Source organism: Equus quagga, chromosome 7 (genome assembly GCF_021613505.1).
Source record: "Equus quagga isolate Etosha38 chromosome 7, UCLA_HA_Equagga_1.0, whole genome shotgun sequence".
In the NCBI taxonomy this organism is placed as follows: domain Eukaryota; kingdom Metazoa; phylum Chordata; class Mammalia; order Perissodactyla; family Equidae; genus Equus; species Equus quagga.
In genome coordinates, this window is record NC_060273.1 from 21,666,011 (window position 1) to 21,683,154 (window position 17,144).

Consider the following 17,144-nt stretch of genomic DNA (forward strand, 5'->3'; position numbering starts at 1 on the left):
GTGAGTGAAATTTTGCCAAGCTGGCACTGTGTGTGTGTGTGGGGCACTGGGTAGTTTTCATAAAGGTGGTACCCAGCTCAAGCCACCTGCCAACAGGAAGTGGTGGGTGGTTCAGTCTTTCTTCTTGCTTGGGAAACCCTCCCCCGAACACTGTGGCCCTCCCAGCCCACAGGCCAGAGCCTTTGTGGTCAGAACCATGAGGGCTGCCACAAAGACTAGGTGACACCCTTCTGTCTTCAGCATCACAGATGGGAAATCAAGGGCCTCCCTCGGGGCCAGTGAGGACACACAGCTGAGGTGCAAGTCATGTGGGTCCCCTGGGGCAGCACAGTCAGCCTGAGTGTGGACAGATGCAGTACAACTACGTGGGGTGAATGGAGGTCAGCCAGGGGCCCCCACCACCTGGCGCTGGGAAGCTCACAGCCATCAAGTCCACAGCTGCTCATTCAAGTGGAAGCAATGACGAGAGTGATCAAGTTCCCACTGATGCCAGACGTAAATACCTTCAGCCCCTCAGTGGTCAGATGTGTCTTACTTCACTCCGGGCTCGAGCCCTCACCTGAACAAAGAAGCTGGCGTCCCCACTGCACGGAGGATTCAGCAAGTTCTACGTGTGAAGCACCCGGACCTGTGCCTGGCATCCAGTCAGCTATCCACAGGAGCTGAATGAAGGCATGCGCATGCTTGGTGGATGCTCTGCCCTCTGCTGGGCCTCAGTTTCCCCACTTGGATACTGAGGAATCTGGATGAGATGTTCCAGCATTCTGACTTGGGAAAACACAGTGGTTAAGAGCACAGCTTTGGAACCAGTCCCAGCACTAGCTGTGTGACCTTGCGCGAGTTATTTAGTCCTGCGCCTCACTCTCCTCACCCCTAAAGTGGGGATAAGAATCGTGCCATCTCAGAGAGTCGCGAGGGCGAGCTGCGTCACCCTTAGAACGGGCCTGGCACGTCGTAAGGACAATTTAAGGGTTAGCTGCTGCTGCTGCTGCTATTATTTTTACTATTATTTCTTCATCATATGGATGTGGAAGCTGAGACCCAGGGAAGTGATGTGACTTGCTCAAGGTCACTCAGCTAAAAAGTGGTGCCCGTCAGGATGAAGGCCAAGCCTGCGGGGCCCCAGGCCTGTGCCGTTCCATCACTCCCCCCTGCACTCTTAAGTCACATGCGTTGTAACTGGGTCAGAGGCAGTTTGTACCTGGGGGGGGTGACACAGCAGCGGAGATGGGCATGCAGATTAATTCCTTGTCTCCTGCTGACACCTGGCAGAGAACAGGCCTGAAGGGAGAGGGAAGCTGGGAAGGAGGGAGGGGGTGATAGGGAGGACCCCAAAACTGGACCCTAGGAACCAAGGGAAGGGATGAGGGAGAATATTTGATGTAGCCACAACCCCAGGGGAGTTCTTGGCCTGTTGATGGGGACAGACAGGGACACAGCTGAGACCACCCCAAGATATTCAACAGAGGCCCTAAGAGAGAGACAGACAGACCTTGTTTGAATCCTGGGACCCCACAGAAAAAGGAATTGGTGCCTGGGCCACAGGGAAGGCTTCCTGGAGGAGTGGAACCTGAGGATAATGAGACACAGGCGATGGGGTATGGGACGGGGGAGGTGAAGGCAGGCAGCAGGAATGGTGGGGGAGACTGGAGAGGGGGCATTAAGCTGTGGAGAGGCAGTGAAGGGCAGTGGTCAGAGCACGGGCTGAAGCTGGAGGTGAGGAGCAAATGTGGGGCCCCAACCCACCCGCACTGTGGCTGTGCCCCTGACCCAGCCTAGTGCCTGCGCAGGACAACACTGAGGCCAAAGCAGCAGGGACAGGCCAGGCACCCAAGAGTCCCTGGGGGAGGGAGGAGAGGGAAGAAGGACTTCTAGCAACTTGCACCTGCCATTCAAGCTCTCAGAGGATGCAGAAACAGCCCAAAGTGACCTGGCAGGGCCAGAGCCTGAAGTGGGAGCACTGCACACATGTGGCCCCCCTACCTCAGCAGCCTTCAGGGAGTCCACACACATCAGGAGAGCAGCCCAGCATCTTTCCCCAGCGGGCAGAGGGAAGAGTTCAAGGCAACGAGGGGCCCAGTGCTGTCCAGCCCGGGACCACAAGAGACTTGTGGAGCAAAGACCATATAGAGACTTGGTGACTGGTGCTGTGGCAGGGTTGGGTTCAACACACTGAGGGTGGCAAAGAGAGGGGAAGCAGGACTGGTTCTCTGTGGCCTGGCACCATGCCTCCCTCTGGGGGTCTGTGGAATGGGCTAGTCCAGGCTACAGACTAGATGCTCTGAGGGCATGCGTGTGGCATTTCAGACTCTTGGCACACATTCAGACCGAATAAACTAGGGGAGGAGAGGCAGTAGCTTGGGGGAAGGTCCTATCAGAATAGGGCTTGTTCATGAATGGAGGGGAAGGGGGCTGAATGGGGAGCAGGATCCTGAGGAAGCAGAAGAGGTGGAGCCAAAGCTGGGGAGGGAAGGAGGTGCCCAGCTCCCCAGCCAGCTTGGAGGACGTGCAGATGGAGCTCCTTGTGGGGCTGGGTGGGAGGCCAGGAAGTTCCTTCCTGATGTTCCTCCTCTCCGTGTGAAGTGGGAGGCTGGGTCGTGCCGAGAGGGAAGGGGAAGGCAGAGGAGGAGAAGAAAGTTTGGGCCTGGAAGGAGAGCAGCTGAGCCAGGGTGAGGGAGCTGGGCTCACGGAGAGTTCACCCCTGTTCCCAGCCTCCAGCCATGCTCAGTAAGAGGGAACGCAGATGGTACCATGAGAACACATCCCGCCTGACAGAGAGTGCTTACTGTGTGCCAGCCACCAAGCACTTAACGTCTATAACTCACTTCATCCTCAGAAAGCCGTAGGGACCAGGTACTATTACAGTATATCTTTTCTACAGATGAGGAAACTGAGGCACAGAGAGATGAAGTAACTTGCCCAGGGACCTCCAGCTAGTAAGTCATAGTGCTGGGATTCAGACCCAGGCCATCTGGCTCCAAGTCTGTGCTGCTCTCAGAAAGCCATGGTTGAATGGCAGGGGTGGAGCTGAGGGACAGGCTGGGGATGCTGAGTGCCAGGCAGTACGCCTGGGACTGGAGGTAGAAGGCAGTGAGGTGAGGGCAGTGGAGGTGCACCAGGGGGCAGGCTTCCCGGGGCTGGAGGCAGCTTACGGAGGCTTCTCCTGCGGTGCAGGCACAGACGTGTGCAGGTGTGCACCTGCTCCTGGAAGCTCAGCTCCCCAGCCCGCCCCCCGCCCCCCATCGCGTCAGACAGAAATGCAGGCCCCAGATGGGCGTTCACTGTCACCCAGGCCTGGCTCTCCCCACTGCAGCTCTCTGCACCCCCAACACCATCTGGAAACAAACTCAGTACCCCTGAGGGGTGGGTGTATCCAGGAAGCCCACCCCAACTTGGGTGGACACTGCAGGGGTCAGTCAGGCCGGGAACGTGGAGGGTGGGACAGGTGCTGTGTCTCGGGGCGCTGGGCGGGCCCTGGGAGCACAGCTGTAGCTGTGTGTGCCTGAGCAGCTGCCATGGGGGAGGGATTACAAGGCTGAGATGGGTGTGTGGCCATATCTGCACCTTCCTGCCAGAGTTTTGTCTGAGACCCCAAGGCTGAGGTATCTGATACTGCGACCCCTGCCTCAGACACCCCCCACTCCTGCCTTATTTTCTCTATAGCCCATATCACCTTTATCATAGTATATAATTCATGTGTCCACTGTGCTTAGGTCCATCTCCTCTCTATAACGTAGGTCCCATGAGAGGGATATTCTTGTCCATCTGTTCAGTGCTGTGTCCCCAGGGCTCTGAACAGCACCTGGCAAACAGCTCGTGCTGATCCATACTTGTGAATGCGCGCACTCAGTATATGGCACGTCTTTGTGTCAGTATCATGCCTGACACTGTGTCTGGATGATGGCATGAGACAGGCTGGCAGTACCCAAGTCAGAGGATGGGGGGCAGTGACCGTGTCCAGGGAGTGCTGGCTCAAGCCTGACCCTGAAGTTTTGGGAAATGGTGATGCAGCAAAGATGCTTGTCGCCCCCTCGTGGTCATCTTGGGGCTGGCATCTGGGCCCAGCCCAGGGATCCTGGGCACCGGGAGGGAGGAGGAGGCCCTGGCCTAAAGTCGTACTTCATGCCACACTCCCCTACAATAGGGAGAAGATGAGTGTGGGCTGCCCAGAGCCCGAGCCACCCCACTCCCTGCCCTGCTGTGGGCCAGGGACTGCCCCTGGGCTGGGAGCAGGCGTGCCCCTTCTCACTGAAGACATGCAGGCGCTGACCCTCCGCACGCTGGCTGCTAGCGACGTCACCAAGCACTATGAACTCGTCCGAGAGCTGGGCAAGGGCACCTATGGAAAGGTCGACCTAGTGGCCTACAAGGGCACAGGTGAGTGTCTGCAGGGGCGCTGGTTTTAAGGCTGGGGTGGGGTCTTGGCTGGGGCTCTGGGGCACTCTCTGCCAGGGCCAGGAGGCGAGCAGGGAGGAGCTGACAGCGGCCCAGGTAGAGTGGATGCAGCCTGACGTGGCCCAGGGAGGAGAGCAGCAGGCAGACGGGACAAGGGAGGAATGTGAGGCAGAGTGCCCAGACTAAAGGGTGGGCTGCTTTGGGGCCACTGAGGTGCTTTGGGACAGCCAAGGGGATGTACACTGGGACATGTGGAGCTCAGGGGGAGAGGTCAGGGCTGGCAGTGGTGTTTGGGGAATCACTGCCATGTCGGCAATAGCTGACCCCAAAGAGATGGGCAGAACTGAGGCCGGGTCCTTGGGAACAGGGCACCATGCTTAAGGAGGGGTGGGAGATGACCCTGTGAGGTCACTGTGGCCATCTCTGTTTCTCAGATGAGGACACTGAGACCCAGAGAGATTCAGTTACTCAACCAAGGTCAACAGAGGGTTTGAGCTAGGACGACACCCAGTCGTCAGCTCCAGAATCTTGTTTAACCCCTGAGCCTGATGCCATCCCCACACTGTAGGCTCCCAGCAGTGCCCACTCAGCAGTCAGGGGCGCAGCTGCTCACACCTGGGGTAGGGGACTCTGTGCCAACTGAGGGCAGCAGGAGGAGCGCTGGACATGGGGTCACCTGAGCTTTGCTTCTTGCTTGCTGTGTGACCTTGGGTAAGTGACAACCTCTCTGTGCCTTAGGTTTCCTCCTCTGTAAAATAGGGCAGCATTAGTGCCCACCTGATAGGGTCATTATGAGGAGTGAGTTGTGAATGTGAAGTGCTGAAGGCAGGACTGTTATGTGTGAGTGCTCTGTGAACACACACACATCTGTATGTCACCTACCTGTGCACACAGGTGGGTACAGATGCCTGCCCACGCAGAGTTCGGGGCATGTGCCTTGCAGACCCTCACCTCTCAGTGTCTACTTCAGTCTGATTCATTCATCCATTTCACAAACACTCGTTGAGCACCTACCATGCGCTGGACTCTGTTGTAGGCACTGGAGATGCAGCAGTGAGCAAGACAAAGGATCCTGTGCTCCCGGAGCTGCCTTCTAGCTGGGGAGACAGACAAGCGACATAAAGCATAGAGTGTGTCCGGAAGAAAACGGGAGAGGGTGGAGAAGGCAGCAGGCCCTCCTCACTGAGGGCTGCAGGCTGGGTGCAGAAGACTCAGGTTGGCCCCTGACTTGCTGCATGGCCTTTGGCAAGTCCCGTCCCCTCACTGGGTCTCAGTTTCCCACATGTCAGACGGGGACAGTTGCACCCACTGGGGGTCCCATTGTGGCGAGGACAGGCTGTGCAGACAGGCAGGGGTATGTATCAGGTACAGGAGCGCAGGGAGCAGGGGTCCTCACCACCCTGGCTGTTGCCCCGTCAGGCACAAAAATGGCACTGAAGTTCGTGAACAAGAGCAAAACCAAGCTGAAGAACTTCCTGCGGGAGGTGAGCATCACCAACAGCCTCTCCTCCAGCCCCTTCATCATCAAGGTCTTCGACGTGGTGTTTGAGACCGAGGACTGCTACGTCTTCGCCCAGGAGTACGCACCCGCCGGAGACCTGTTTGACATCATTCCTCCTCAGGTACTTGGGGTGGCGGCTGAGGGAGGGGAGATGGTTTTCCAGGCCCCTAGACTGTGAGTCAGGCCACTCATTTAATCAACCAGTATTGACTGAGTACCTACTGTATGCCAGTCACTGTTTGGAGGGAATACACGGTGAACAAGACAGGTCCTGCTCTCGCCCCGCCATGCCAGAAGCCAGATAATAGACCGAGATAAGCACCCGGGAGGAAACAGCCAGGGTGACAGGAGGAAGTCCCACAGCGCCTCCTCTGCAGCTGCGTAGGAACTGGTGGGGGCAGAAGAGGGGGGCGGCAGGGCCACCAGAGGCTTCCCAGAGGAGGTGCCCTGGAGTGAGGAGAGTGCGGGGGTGGGCGAGGGGGGTTCCAGTGCCAGGCCTGAATCTGCTCTGCCGCTTACTTGATAAGCGATAAGGCCTCTCAGAGCCGCAACGTCCCTGTGCGGGAAATGGGTCTAACAGTAGCCGCTGGGAGGAGTTGAGACAGCGCGGGATAGGGCGCTTAACACAGCACCTGGCCCATCGGTTCTTGCAGTTACTGGGGAAAAGGGTGAGGGATGAAAAGCGCCCCGCTAGCGAGGGAGCCGGAGCTGCGCGGGTGGGATGGCGGAGGGCAGCTGCTGCTCGCACCGGGGCCGGGGCCCCAGGAGGAAGGCGAGGCCCAGGCCGAGGCGGGGACGAGAGCTCCGGGAGTGGGTGCAGGGCAGCCCTGGAAGTTGAGCCCCGAGCCTGGGCGAGGGCGGGGGACCGGGCGTCCCTGAGCGCCCTCTCCCGGCCCGGCCGCCAGGTGGGGCTCCCCGAGGACACCGTGAAGCGCTGCGTGCAGCAGCTGGGCCTGGCGCTGGACTTCATGCACGGACGGCAGCTGGTGCACCGCGACATCAAGCCCGAGAACGTGCTGCTGTTCGACCGCGAGTGCCGCCGCGTGAAGCTGGCCGACTTCGGCATGACGCGCCGCGTGGGCTGCCGCGTGAAGCGCGTCAGCGGCACCATCCCCTACACGGCGCCCGAGGTGTGCCAGGCGGGCCGCGCCGACGGCTTCGCCGTGGACACGGGCGTGGACGTGTGGGCCTTTGGCGTGCTCATCTTCTGCGTGCTCACCGGCAACTTCCCCTGGGAGGCGGCCTCGGGCGCCGACGCCTTCTTCGAGGAGTTCGTGCGCTGGCAGCGGGGCCGCCTGCCGGGGCTGCCGTCGCAGTGGCGCCGCTTCACCGAGCCGGCGCTGCGCATGTTCCAGCGGCTCTTGGCTCTCGAGCCCGAGCGCCGCGGGCCGGCCAAGGAGGTCTTCCGCTTCCTCAAGCACGAGCTCACGTCCCAGCTGCGGCGCCGGCCCTCGCACCGCGCGCGCAAGCCCGCCGCCGGGGACCGTCTGCCGGCCGCCGGGCCGCTGCGCCTCGAGGCGCCCGCGCCGCTTAAGCGGACGGTGCTGACCGAGAGCGGCAGCGGCTCCCGGGCCGCGGCCCCCGCCGTCGGGCCCGTGCCCGTGCCCGTCCCCGTCCCCGTGCCCGACGCCGACCTGGCGCCCCCTGGGCCCCCGGGCAGGACCGACGGCCGCCCGGACAAGAGCAAAGGGCAGGTGGTGCTGGCCACGGCCATCGAGATCTGCGTCTGAGCCGCCCCCCGCCGCCCTCGGGCCGGGGCGCCGTGCACGCAGCCAGGCCGGGCGCGGGGAGCCGCGCTGGGCCCGCTCCAAGCCGGGGTGGCGGCCGCGGCCAAACCGAGCAGCCCTCGTGAGCAGCGCCCTCCCCCAACCCGGCGGCGGCGGCGGCGGCGGCGGCGGCGGGAGGGAGTAGTGGTAGACTAGGCTGGACCGCCGGCCCAGGCGCCTGGTCGGCGGCGGGCTGGTGAAATAGCCACCAAAAGACCTCTTGCCCGGCCTGTGGAGCAGGGGCTTGGCCCAGAGGAGCCAAGCCCCACAGACCTGAGGATTCAGAGGCCCCCCTGATACCTAGGAGCTTGCGGGCAGACTACCTGACATCTCCCTGAACCCTGAACCCTTACTAGTTGCTCCTAGCCTTTTGCACCCCCTGGCAGATCACCCCGCAGCCCCGCCCCCGGTCCTGCCCTCCTGGCACCCCACCCCGCCCCCCACTCCACCCTGGGCACAGAAGGGAACTGAAGTATTGGGGCAGAGAAGGGGCTTAGGGCCTGAGGCACTGGCTGGGAGGAGGGCGAGGTGCTGAGGGCAGGGGTGTTGCTCAGCTGCGTCCTGCCCCTTTCCTAGGAGGCTGGAGGGGAGAGGCCAAGCCCCCTGCAAAATGTAGCAGATGTCTGGGTGTTGCAGAAGAGTGTGCAGGCACAGGCCCCCGAGAATCCAGTGACCCCCACAGCCCATTCCCCTGATGAGGACACTGAGCCTGCCAGGAGGCAACTTGCCTGGGGCCACACAGCTGCTGAGAGGTGGGGCTCTAGTAGCGTCCCCCTGCTCCCCAGGGATTGTCACCCCCCCAGACAGCTCCACACAGAGGGGCCCCCAGGGCAGGAGCCTCAGCTGCACTGCATCCCTAGGGCGGGGGAGTGAGTGCAGAGCCCAGGGATGGCCCAGCTTCCCCTTATGGCCACACCTTTTCCAGACCCAGGAGACCTCTCAGGTCCTCACCACCTCGGCCCCGACACAGGGGCTTCTGGCAGGCAGGGAGGTGATCTGTGCCAGGAGTTCCTCCTGGGTTTCTGCTGGAGTCGAACATGTCAGCCTCAGGCTGACCCCATCCCCTGCCTCCCAAGTTTCTGGCACTGGAGTGTGCTGCTGTGGGTATGAGAACGGGGGCGTGGGAATGTGAGGGGTGAATGTGTGATAGGTGTGTGTGTGGTGTGAGCGCGAGTAGAGTGCACGTGTGTGCGTGGAGCCTTGTGTGTTGTGACTGCATCCAGACACCTCCGCAACTCTGCCCGGCCCCAGGATTCTCTCCAGGCGGCTGCCAGAGGGCGTCCAGGCCTGCATTTCACCACACCCCTCAGGGAACCCGGCAGGGAGGCACCTGCAGGTTGGTTCAGGCTCTTAGGCAGCAACACAGACTCACCCAGCGCCCCCTCATGACCCCTGCCCTCTCTGTGGAGGCCTGGGACCCCGCAATAACCTCAGCATGGGTGAGGCTGCTCCCTCTGCCTGGCAGTGCCCCATCCACCATCCCAGGCCACATCTGTCAGGGTCCCTCCTGGGGTTCTAGGCCATTTGAGGGTGCTCCCTGATAGGCCAGGCTGACTAGAGGGGGCCCTGACCACTCTCTGGCCCGGAGCCCCCACCTCTCTACTCGCCTCTCATTCCCACCGCGCAAAAGGGCTATAGGTCCCCCTGCCCTGCCCGGGCCCAGTTTACAAACTGTGCGGTTGTCCCAGAGCCTGGACCCCTCTCCTTGGAGTGCCCTCCCCTCTGGAGACCCCCCTCCCCAGGGGCATTGGGGCTCTTCACACGCCAGGTAAGTAGCAAACCCCTCCTCCCACCAAGGGCCAAGTCTCTGCGAAGGCCCCCCATCACTGCCCCAGGCTCCCCTGGAGCTCATCCTGAGCCCATCTGGGCGCCTCTCCCAGACGCGACTTCTCCTTTTGCCTTAGGCCTCTCGACATCCTATCTCTCCTGCAATAACAAGGAAGCGAGATTCCAAGTAGACATCCCTGGCCGCGCACCCTCTCTCTCTGTCTCTGTTAAGACCCTGTGTGGGAGCTTCTCCCTTGTCGTAGTAGCTAGGATGTTAGAATTGGGAAGGGCCCGTAGTTCTGTAGTCCAGCCCCTGTTGTCAGAGGCACAGAGGGGCAGCGACGGCCAACCAGAACCAGGTGTGCTCCTTCGCTGTCTGGGCCACTGCTGCTGCCTCACCTCTGCTGGTCGGGTTGGGACCCTTTGCCCCTTAGGAGAGGTGTTGGTCACAGAAGTTTACCTCAGTTTATGTCACTGTCGAAGAAACAAGAAATAAATAGCAAAAAATTAATAACACTGTAAACATGAAGACTTAGACGATAAAAATCTCACACAGAAAAACTCCCCCTTTGTGATTCTCTGTGAAGGTGTGTGTGTGTGTGTGATGTTGTGTGTGTGTCCCACCCCGGGCAGGCCGGGTCATCCCCAACCTCTGGTCCAGCCCTGTGCTCTCCACACTGCCCCCTGTCCTTTGGTGCTTCCCAGAGGCCCCGCTGAGCTGGCCTGTGGGGTATAGGGAGCCCCCTGGGCAGGAGGCATGGCCACAGGTTAACTAGAGGGTCTCCCACCGGGCCCACCGATGCTCCCTGAGCCCACGCTGTGGCCGGTAGGACAGCCCCGGTGGCTGGCATCAGAGTCCAAGCCCGGTTCAGGGCTTGGCTGGAATCCCAGCCCCTCGTGTATTGCCACCATTCCCCACCATGTGTTTGTAAATACTCTGGCACCCTTTGGCCCTGAGAAGGTTTTTAAATGTGTTATTTACTTCTCTAATGACAATTGCTATAAAATAAACAAAAGTTTAGAAAAATTACCACTGGGTGGCTGTCTTGTCTCAGCTACAGGGTAGGAAGGTGGGCACACAGAATCACTCTAGAAACTGAAAACTTGACAGATGTTCTAAAGTGGGATCTGCGGAGTCTAAGGGCAGCTACTCCAGGCCTCCTGTGACCTCTCAGGCCTAGAGTAGGCCCAGGCCAGGGCTTGAGTGTAAAGGGAATAAGGAACCAGGTTCTGGGGGATGGGGCAGGGAGTTGTCCCTGGCCTAGAGGCCAGCGTCAGCTTGGAGCCCTTCAGATTGGGCAGGAAATAGAAGCAGAAGCCCAGGGGAACAGAGTATGCCGATTCATGCAGTCACCAGTCAGGAAATATTTACCGAGCACATTCTGTGTACCGGGCTTCCTACTAGGGACCAGAGGGACAGCAGTGAGCAGGACAGATGAGGCCCCTGTCCTCGGGCAGCTAGCAATCTAATGATGGAGAGAGACATTACCCATATACAAGGCCAGGTGCTGGGGAAGGATACAACTGGGAAGCTCATCAGGTTTGGAGGAGCTGGGAGCTCCCCAAAGATGGAGACCGGAGGATTCAGAGTTCCCTTGGCATCGGGGCATATCCGGGTAGGAAGAGGCTGCAGACTGAGGCAACACGCAGAGAGGAAGTTCTAAAGCAGTGGGTGGCTGTAGGGAGTGTCATGATTCAACATTCATTCAGCAAACATTTGTTAATTACCTACTTGTGTCAACAGAACAATTCTGTTGGCTCTGCCTTCAAATACAGGTCTACCCAGACCCTGAGCACTCTCACCCCTGCGCAGTCATCCCTCGCCTGGCTTACTGCAGTGGCTCCTGGCTGCTCACCCGGCTCCCTCTCCTGAGCCTCTTCAGGCTTCTCAGTACTGCAGCCAGAGTGAGTCTTCTCACAGATAAGATCTCTCACTCGGTTCGAAACCCTGCACCAGCTCCCTATTCTACCACATCAAAGCTAGAGTCCTTACAGTGGCCTCCAAGGTCCCGGCCTCATCGTTTGGCCTTGCCTGCACTGCCTTCAGGCCACACTGGCCTCTAGGAGAGCCGAGCATGCTCTTCCCTCAGGGCCTGTACCCTCGTCTTGGACTGTCCCAGGTCTCCCTTGAACCCCGTCCCTTTCCCCTTCAGGTCCCTGCTCAGATGTCAGCAGACCAGAGAACGCTCCTGGAGCAGACTCCCCGACCCTGCTTCCTTGTCCACTGAGCCCTCATCACCACTCGCAGTACCGTGTACGTGTGAGTTCTCATCTCTCCCCACCACGCTGTAGGTTCCAGATCAGATCGGTGTTTGGCAAACTGCTACTCCCCTCCCCACCCCCCATACCTAGTACAGGGCCAGGCACATGACAGGCACTCCATAACGATGTTTCGAATGAATGAATGCCCAATGCTGTTTAGGGGCTGAGGACACAGCAATAAACAAGGCAATCCCCATCCCCTGCAGCTTACTTTCTAAAGAAGAAAACAGACATCAAATAGGTTATATAATTAACTATGAAATGGATGGCAGAAAGTAAAAAAAGAGTGAGAAAAAAATAAGAAAAGAAGAAGAAAAAAATTCCACCCAGACTAGATCAGAGGGGGAAGCACTCCTATCCAAGAAATTGATGGAAACTGTCATTTGGAAATGTCCGCCACTTGCCTGCAATGATAAGGGTGGATACCTAGGGGCAGCAATCCCTTTAGTTAACAGAACACTTTAGTGAATTGTTAAGGGGTGGAGGGGAAATCTACAAACGCAAACTATCCCTGGTTCCCCCTTGGTGCACAGGTATCAGCTCTTCATAACTCCCAATGTGTCAGAGAAGGTCAGCACGCACCGCTAGGGGGCCTTGGCTTTCCGCTGTTGTTGCTTCTGCCTGCGGCTCAACATGGCCGTCGAACTCATGCATCCTCCGAGGTGATAAAGCCATCGTCCTGCCAGGCCACAGGGGCTTGACCAGAAAGATTTCCAGCCTCCCCCACACACGTTTTAGAACCAGACTAACCTCTTTAACCCCCTAGGTCCCTCCCTTTAGTCTGGGTCATCTCCCCTTGACCATAGCGAGTTCTTTCTCGAGGGCACTTAGTGTCCTTTTCTGCCCATGGTCTTCAGTCTAGACTGACTCAGTCCATCAAAAAGGTTCCTATAACACTGGACTTCAGAAGAGAAGGGACTGTATTCTTGATTCCTTTTTTCCCCAAGACACTCCTTGAGCCCTATGCAAATTTCCCAACTCCTCACAAGTGACAGCTAAGCATGCCAAGATAAGGGTGTTGGAAGGGGCAACCTCAAAGGTCCCATGATACCCTTCCCACAGGGTGAAAGATGTCTAATCAAGTTACACCACCAAGGGAGAGTGTCCTCAAATGGCATCTCTTTCTCTCAAACCATAAAGCCCTTCCCACCCATCTAGCGCCTGGTTCAGGGTGGAAATGTGGGCATAAGAAAAATAATTTAGAGATATTTACTGGCAGCTGAGGGGAGGAGAATGTTCACCACCCAGCCTTGGGTTATTGGAGCTTTGGGGCAATGCAGGGATGCAGGGTTTTCCATTTGGAGCCAAAGGAGGGCAGAAATAGGCTGGTGGCTCCAGAGGCCATGAGCATACAGGGACAGCCAAGAAGGAGGCTATCTAATTAACCTTCCGTGTTGTATACTTGAAATTTGCTAAGAAAGTATATCTCAAGCGTTCTCACCACACACAAAAAAATTCTAGCCATGTAAGGTGATGGATATATTAATTAGCTTGATTGTGGTGATCATGTCATGATACACACATATATAAAAACATCAAGTTGTACACCTTAAATGTATACAATTTGTATTTGTCAGTTATACCCTCAAGAAAGCTAAGAAGAGGGGCTGGCCCTGTGGCCGAGTGGTTAAGTTCTCGTGCTCCACTCCAGCGGCCCAGGGTTTTGCAGGTTTGGATCCTGGGTGTGGACCTAGCACCGCTCAAGCCATGCCGAGGTGGCGTCCCACATGCCACAACTGGAAGGACCCACAACTAAAATATACAACTAAGTACTGGCGGGTTTTGGGGAGAAGGAAAAAATAATCTTAAAAAAAAAAAAAAAAAGCTAAGGGGGCTGGCCCCGTGGCCGAGTGGTTAAGTTCGCACGCTCCGCTGCAGGCGGCCCAGTGTTTCGTTGGTTCGAATCCTGGGCGCAGACATGGCACTGCTCATCAGACCACGCTGAGGCAGCGTCCCACATGCCACAACTAGAAGGACCCACAACGAAATATACAACTATGTACCGGGGGGCTTTGGGGAGAAAAAGGAAAAAAATAAAATCTTTAAAAAAAAAAAAAAAGCTAAGAAGAAAACACAAAGAAGTAGGCTGGGCACGGCCTCACTCGAGACAGTGAGCCCCAATCTGGGAATCCTCAGAGAGATTGTGAAAGACTTGGTTGTCCTTAGCATGTAGTAAGGGGGCTCAAGTCATTCTGTTCTGATGTTAAACGTACACGGAGGGTGACAGCAGAAGGTGGAGGATTTGGGGCTATATTTACAGTTGTGATAAGGACCATGGGATGCTAAGAATAATAGAAGACGTAGTGAATGTCTGCTAGTTTTGGCTGTTCAGCACCCACTGTCTCCCCTTTCTTTAGGTGACAACGCCCCCACTTTCCCTTCCATGTTGTTGATCCATGTGGTTCAGGTGGGGCTGACTCCACCCTTTGGCTCCATAGGGTGGCCACATGAGCCATGTCTGGTCAACCAGCACATTCCATCCCCTGAGCCATAGCATATGGCTCCAGCATGGACATAGAACCCGAACTAGGCAGCTGCTGGCCTTTTTCTACACCCATTAGGGGAAAAAGTGTTCTCTTCTTATGAGAGTTGCTAAGCTTGTGGGATGTAAGCCTGGACCAGCTGATGGCCATCTTTGCCACCACTTGGGGAGATTCTGGCCAAGCATGAAACCTACACAAAGTGACTGAAGCAGGGCCAAGAGATGGAGTCTGATGACATTATCTGAGCACAGGCCATGACTGAAATCAGATCTAAATGGGTTTTTCAGTTACATAAGTCAAAATAGTCTCACAAATCCATTTAAGTTTGGTGTCTGTTGCTTGCCAGTAAAGGAATTCTGACTGGTACCCAGAGAAATCTAATCTGTAAGACCCCTGAAGCCACCAGGATCTATGGGGCCCCGCCCTATAGCAGCTCCTGACCAACACAAGTGACCTCGATCCCTAGAAGCCACTGAGCCCTGCTGGGACTAGATGCTCACTTCTGAGACTGAGATTACGTGTGTATTCCTCTGGGCCCATCTGGTCCCAAATGACAGAAAACCCAGCCAAGACTGGCTGATTTGAAAAAGAAAAGTCCGAAAGTAGAACTAACTTCAGAGGCTTCAACTTTGACACTAGGACAGGTTTCTCTCTCATCTGCTCTGCTTCCTCTGGGTAGACTTATTCCTGGACTTCCTCCTCTCTCCTTGTGGTGTAGGACAGCTGCCAGCCGCGCCGACTCGCATCCTCTGTCTGAGGCGCAGCAGAAGGAAGCGAGAGTCCCTTTCTCGGCCGTCCTGTCCCGCTTGGCGCTTGCGCTGCCCTTGCTTGCTTCTGATGGGACGCTGTGCCTATCGCTGATTCAATCACCACGGCCAGGGCAATGCGGTTCTCTGATTGGCTGAAGCCTTACCACATGCTCCACCCCTGAGCTGGGGGCGGAGCCCCACCTAAAGTAGTTGAACTACAGAGGGTATTCTCCAGTGGAAAATCAGGTTAGCGTGTGGCAGATCCTTCGTTAGGCCCCCACACTTTCACCTTCCCGGTACCCATGCCCTTTGGCAGGTGATTTTGCAGTGCCCTCCCACCGCGGGCGGGAGGACGGCCCCTTTTCTTGAGTCTGGGATCAAACATATGACTTGCGGCGGTCAGTGGGATGATAGCCCATGGGATGCAATCAGAGGCTGGAAACAGGGCTTGCACACTGGTGCTTGCTGTCTCTGACCTTCCGCCATTGCCAGGAACCCACGTTTGTCTCTTCTTCCTGTACTAGGGGATAACTGCCTTTATATTTTTCCTTGATTTTCTTTATTCCTTTTCTACATACATATGTATTTTTAAGAACTGGAGCATATTGCAGTAGACATCTTCTTTAAGAATGGCCCCTACTCTTCCACTGGCAGGGCCAGGGGTCTACTGCCCTGTTCATACGGTAACTGATCATGTTCGGAGTGGACTCAAGCTGTCTCAAATTGGGTCAATTGGAGCCTGTCTCCTAGAGGTTTAGAACTGAGATTGAGAAGCCAGCCAATATTCACTTAAATCAAAAATATGAGAACTTGGAAGTTGTGGGGCAGCTACGTTTAGTCATGAGCCTAGAGAAGTGGAGAAAGTCATTGTGTTAGCTGTAGCGATGCTGGCTGCTGTTTCAGATAGACCCCACATCTCTGTGGCTTAACATCACAGAAGGTCGTCACTTCACATAACAGTCTGCTCTTCCATGTGGTGATTCAGAAACTTCTGCCTTACGGCTCTGCTCCCCCTGGGGCCTCAACTGACGGATGGCAAACAATACAGAGAGAAGGGTGATCTACTCTCAACCATCTTAGTCCCAGAAGTAGGACACACCCTCCACTCACATTCCACTGGCAAGAACTAGTGATGGCCACACCTAACTGCAAGAGAGGCTGGGAAATATGTACCCAAGAAGAAAAGGAACCAGATTTCTTTGTCACAGTAGGACTGCAGACAGAGAGAGAGAGAGAGAGAGAGAGAGAGGAAACTGACAGAGAAAAGGAGAGAGGAAAAGTAAGAGATGATCATGAAGGTAACTGGCTATGTACGTGCCAATTTTCTGGTTCTAAATTCCTGTGCACATGAAGCCGGCTTCATGTACTTGGATTTCGTGATATATTCTAAGCCCCTATAATATATCTACTTTTTGCTTTAAATCAATTTGGAGTGGTTTTCTGTCACAACCAAATGGAACCTAAGACACCTGTTTAACGTTTTGTGTCTTGCTTTTTTTCCTCACTCAACGTTGTCTCATAAACATTTTCTAAGTGGCTGTAGAGGCCTCCTCATAACCGTCATTTTAATGGTGTGTTAGTGTCCTCCTGAGTGGATGTCCCTTAATTTACTTAACCACTTTCCTACTGTTAATTACTTGAGTTACTTCTAATTTCTCACTATTACAAATGACCTTGCATCGAAATTCTTCATAATTTTGCCTTTCTTTGGATTAGCTCTTTAGGATAAATTCCCAGAAGTACAATTTCTAGGTCAATTGGCACGAATACGTTTATGGTTCTTGACAGATGTTGCCAAATTGCTTTTCACAGAGTTGTACCTACCTCTTTGGAGGGCAATCGGGCAATTGTATTTTAAAATGCATAATTCATGCAAAAATCCTGGGCCTTATGGAATACCAGGGAACTGAGGGAGGCTTAGGTCCCTGGAATATGAGGGTCATGTGCCTGTATATTGGTCCTGCTGTCCTGGGAGGATTCAGAGATGCCCCCTGCAGCCATTCTCTCTCCGGGGTCCCCAGTCTCATCTTTTTCTAGTCTCAGAAGATGCCGCAACTTTCTCTGCCTTCATCAGCTTCCCCTCCCACGCCTGGGGCAAACAATCTAAAGTGACTTCCCTTGAGTGACCTTGGAGGTGCACTGCTGGTTCCCTTCCTGGGATGGCAATGGGGCAAGAGGAGTTTCTTTCTTAATAGCTCACCCATGGGGTCTGTTATGGTCC

The 17,144-nt window shown here is 56.1% G+C and overlaps 1 protein-coding gene across 2 annotated transcripts in view; it reads left to right on the forward strand.

The window, feature by feature from the left end:
- The window catches only part of SBK1 (SH3 domain binding kinase 1), a 47,659-nt gene extending 37,242 nt beyond the window's left edge, over window positions 1-10,417 (forward strand). For both annotated transcript variants that reach the window (XM_046665503.1, XM_046665504.1), the window contains exons 2-4: window positions 4,145-4,377; window positions 5,815-6,017; window positions 6,802-10,417. In XM_046665503.1, coding sequence (XP_046521459.1) covers window positions 4,152-4,377; window positions 5,815-6,017; window positions 6,802-7,626 — 1,254 coding nt within the window. In that variant the 5' untranslated portion in view covers window positions 4,145-4,151 and the 3' untranslated portion in view covers window positions 7,627-10,417. The remainder of the gene's footprint in view (window positions 1-4,144; window positions 4,378-5,814; window positions 6,018-6,801) is intronic.
- Window positions 10,418-17,144: the final 6,727 nt, after the last annotated feature.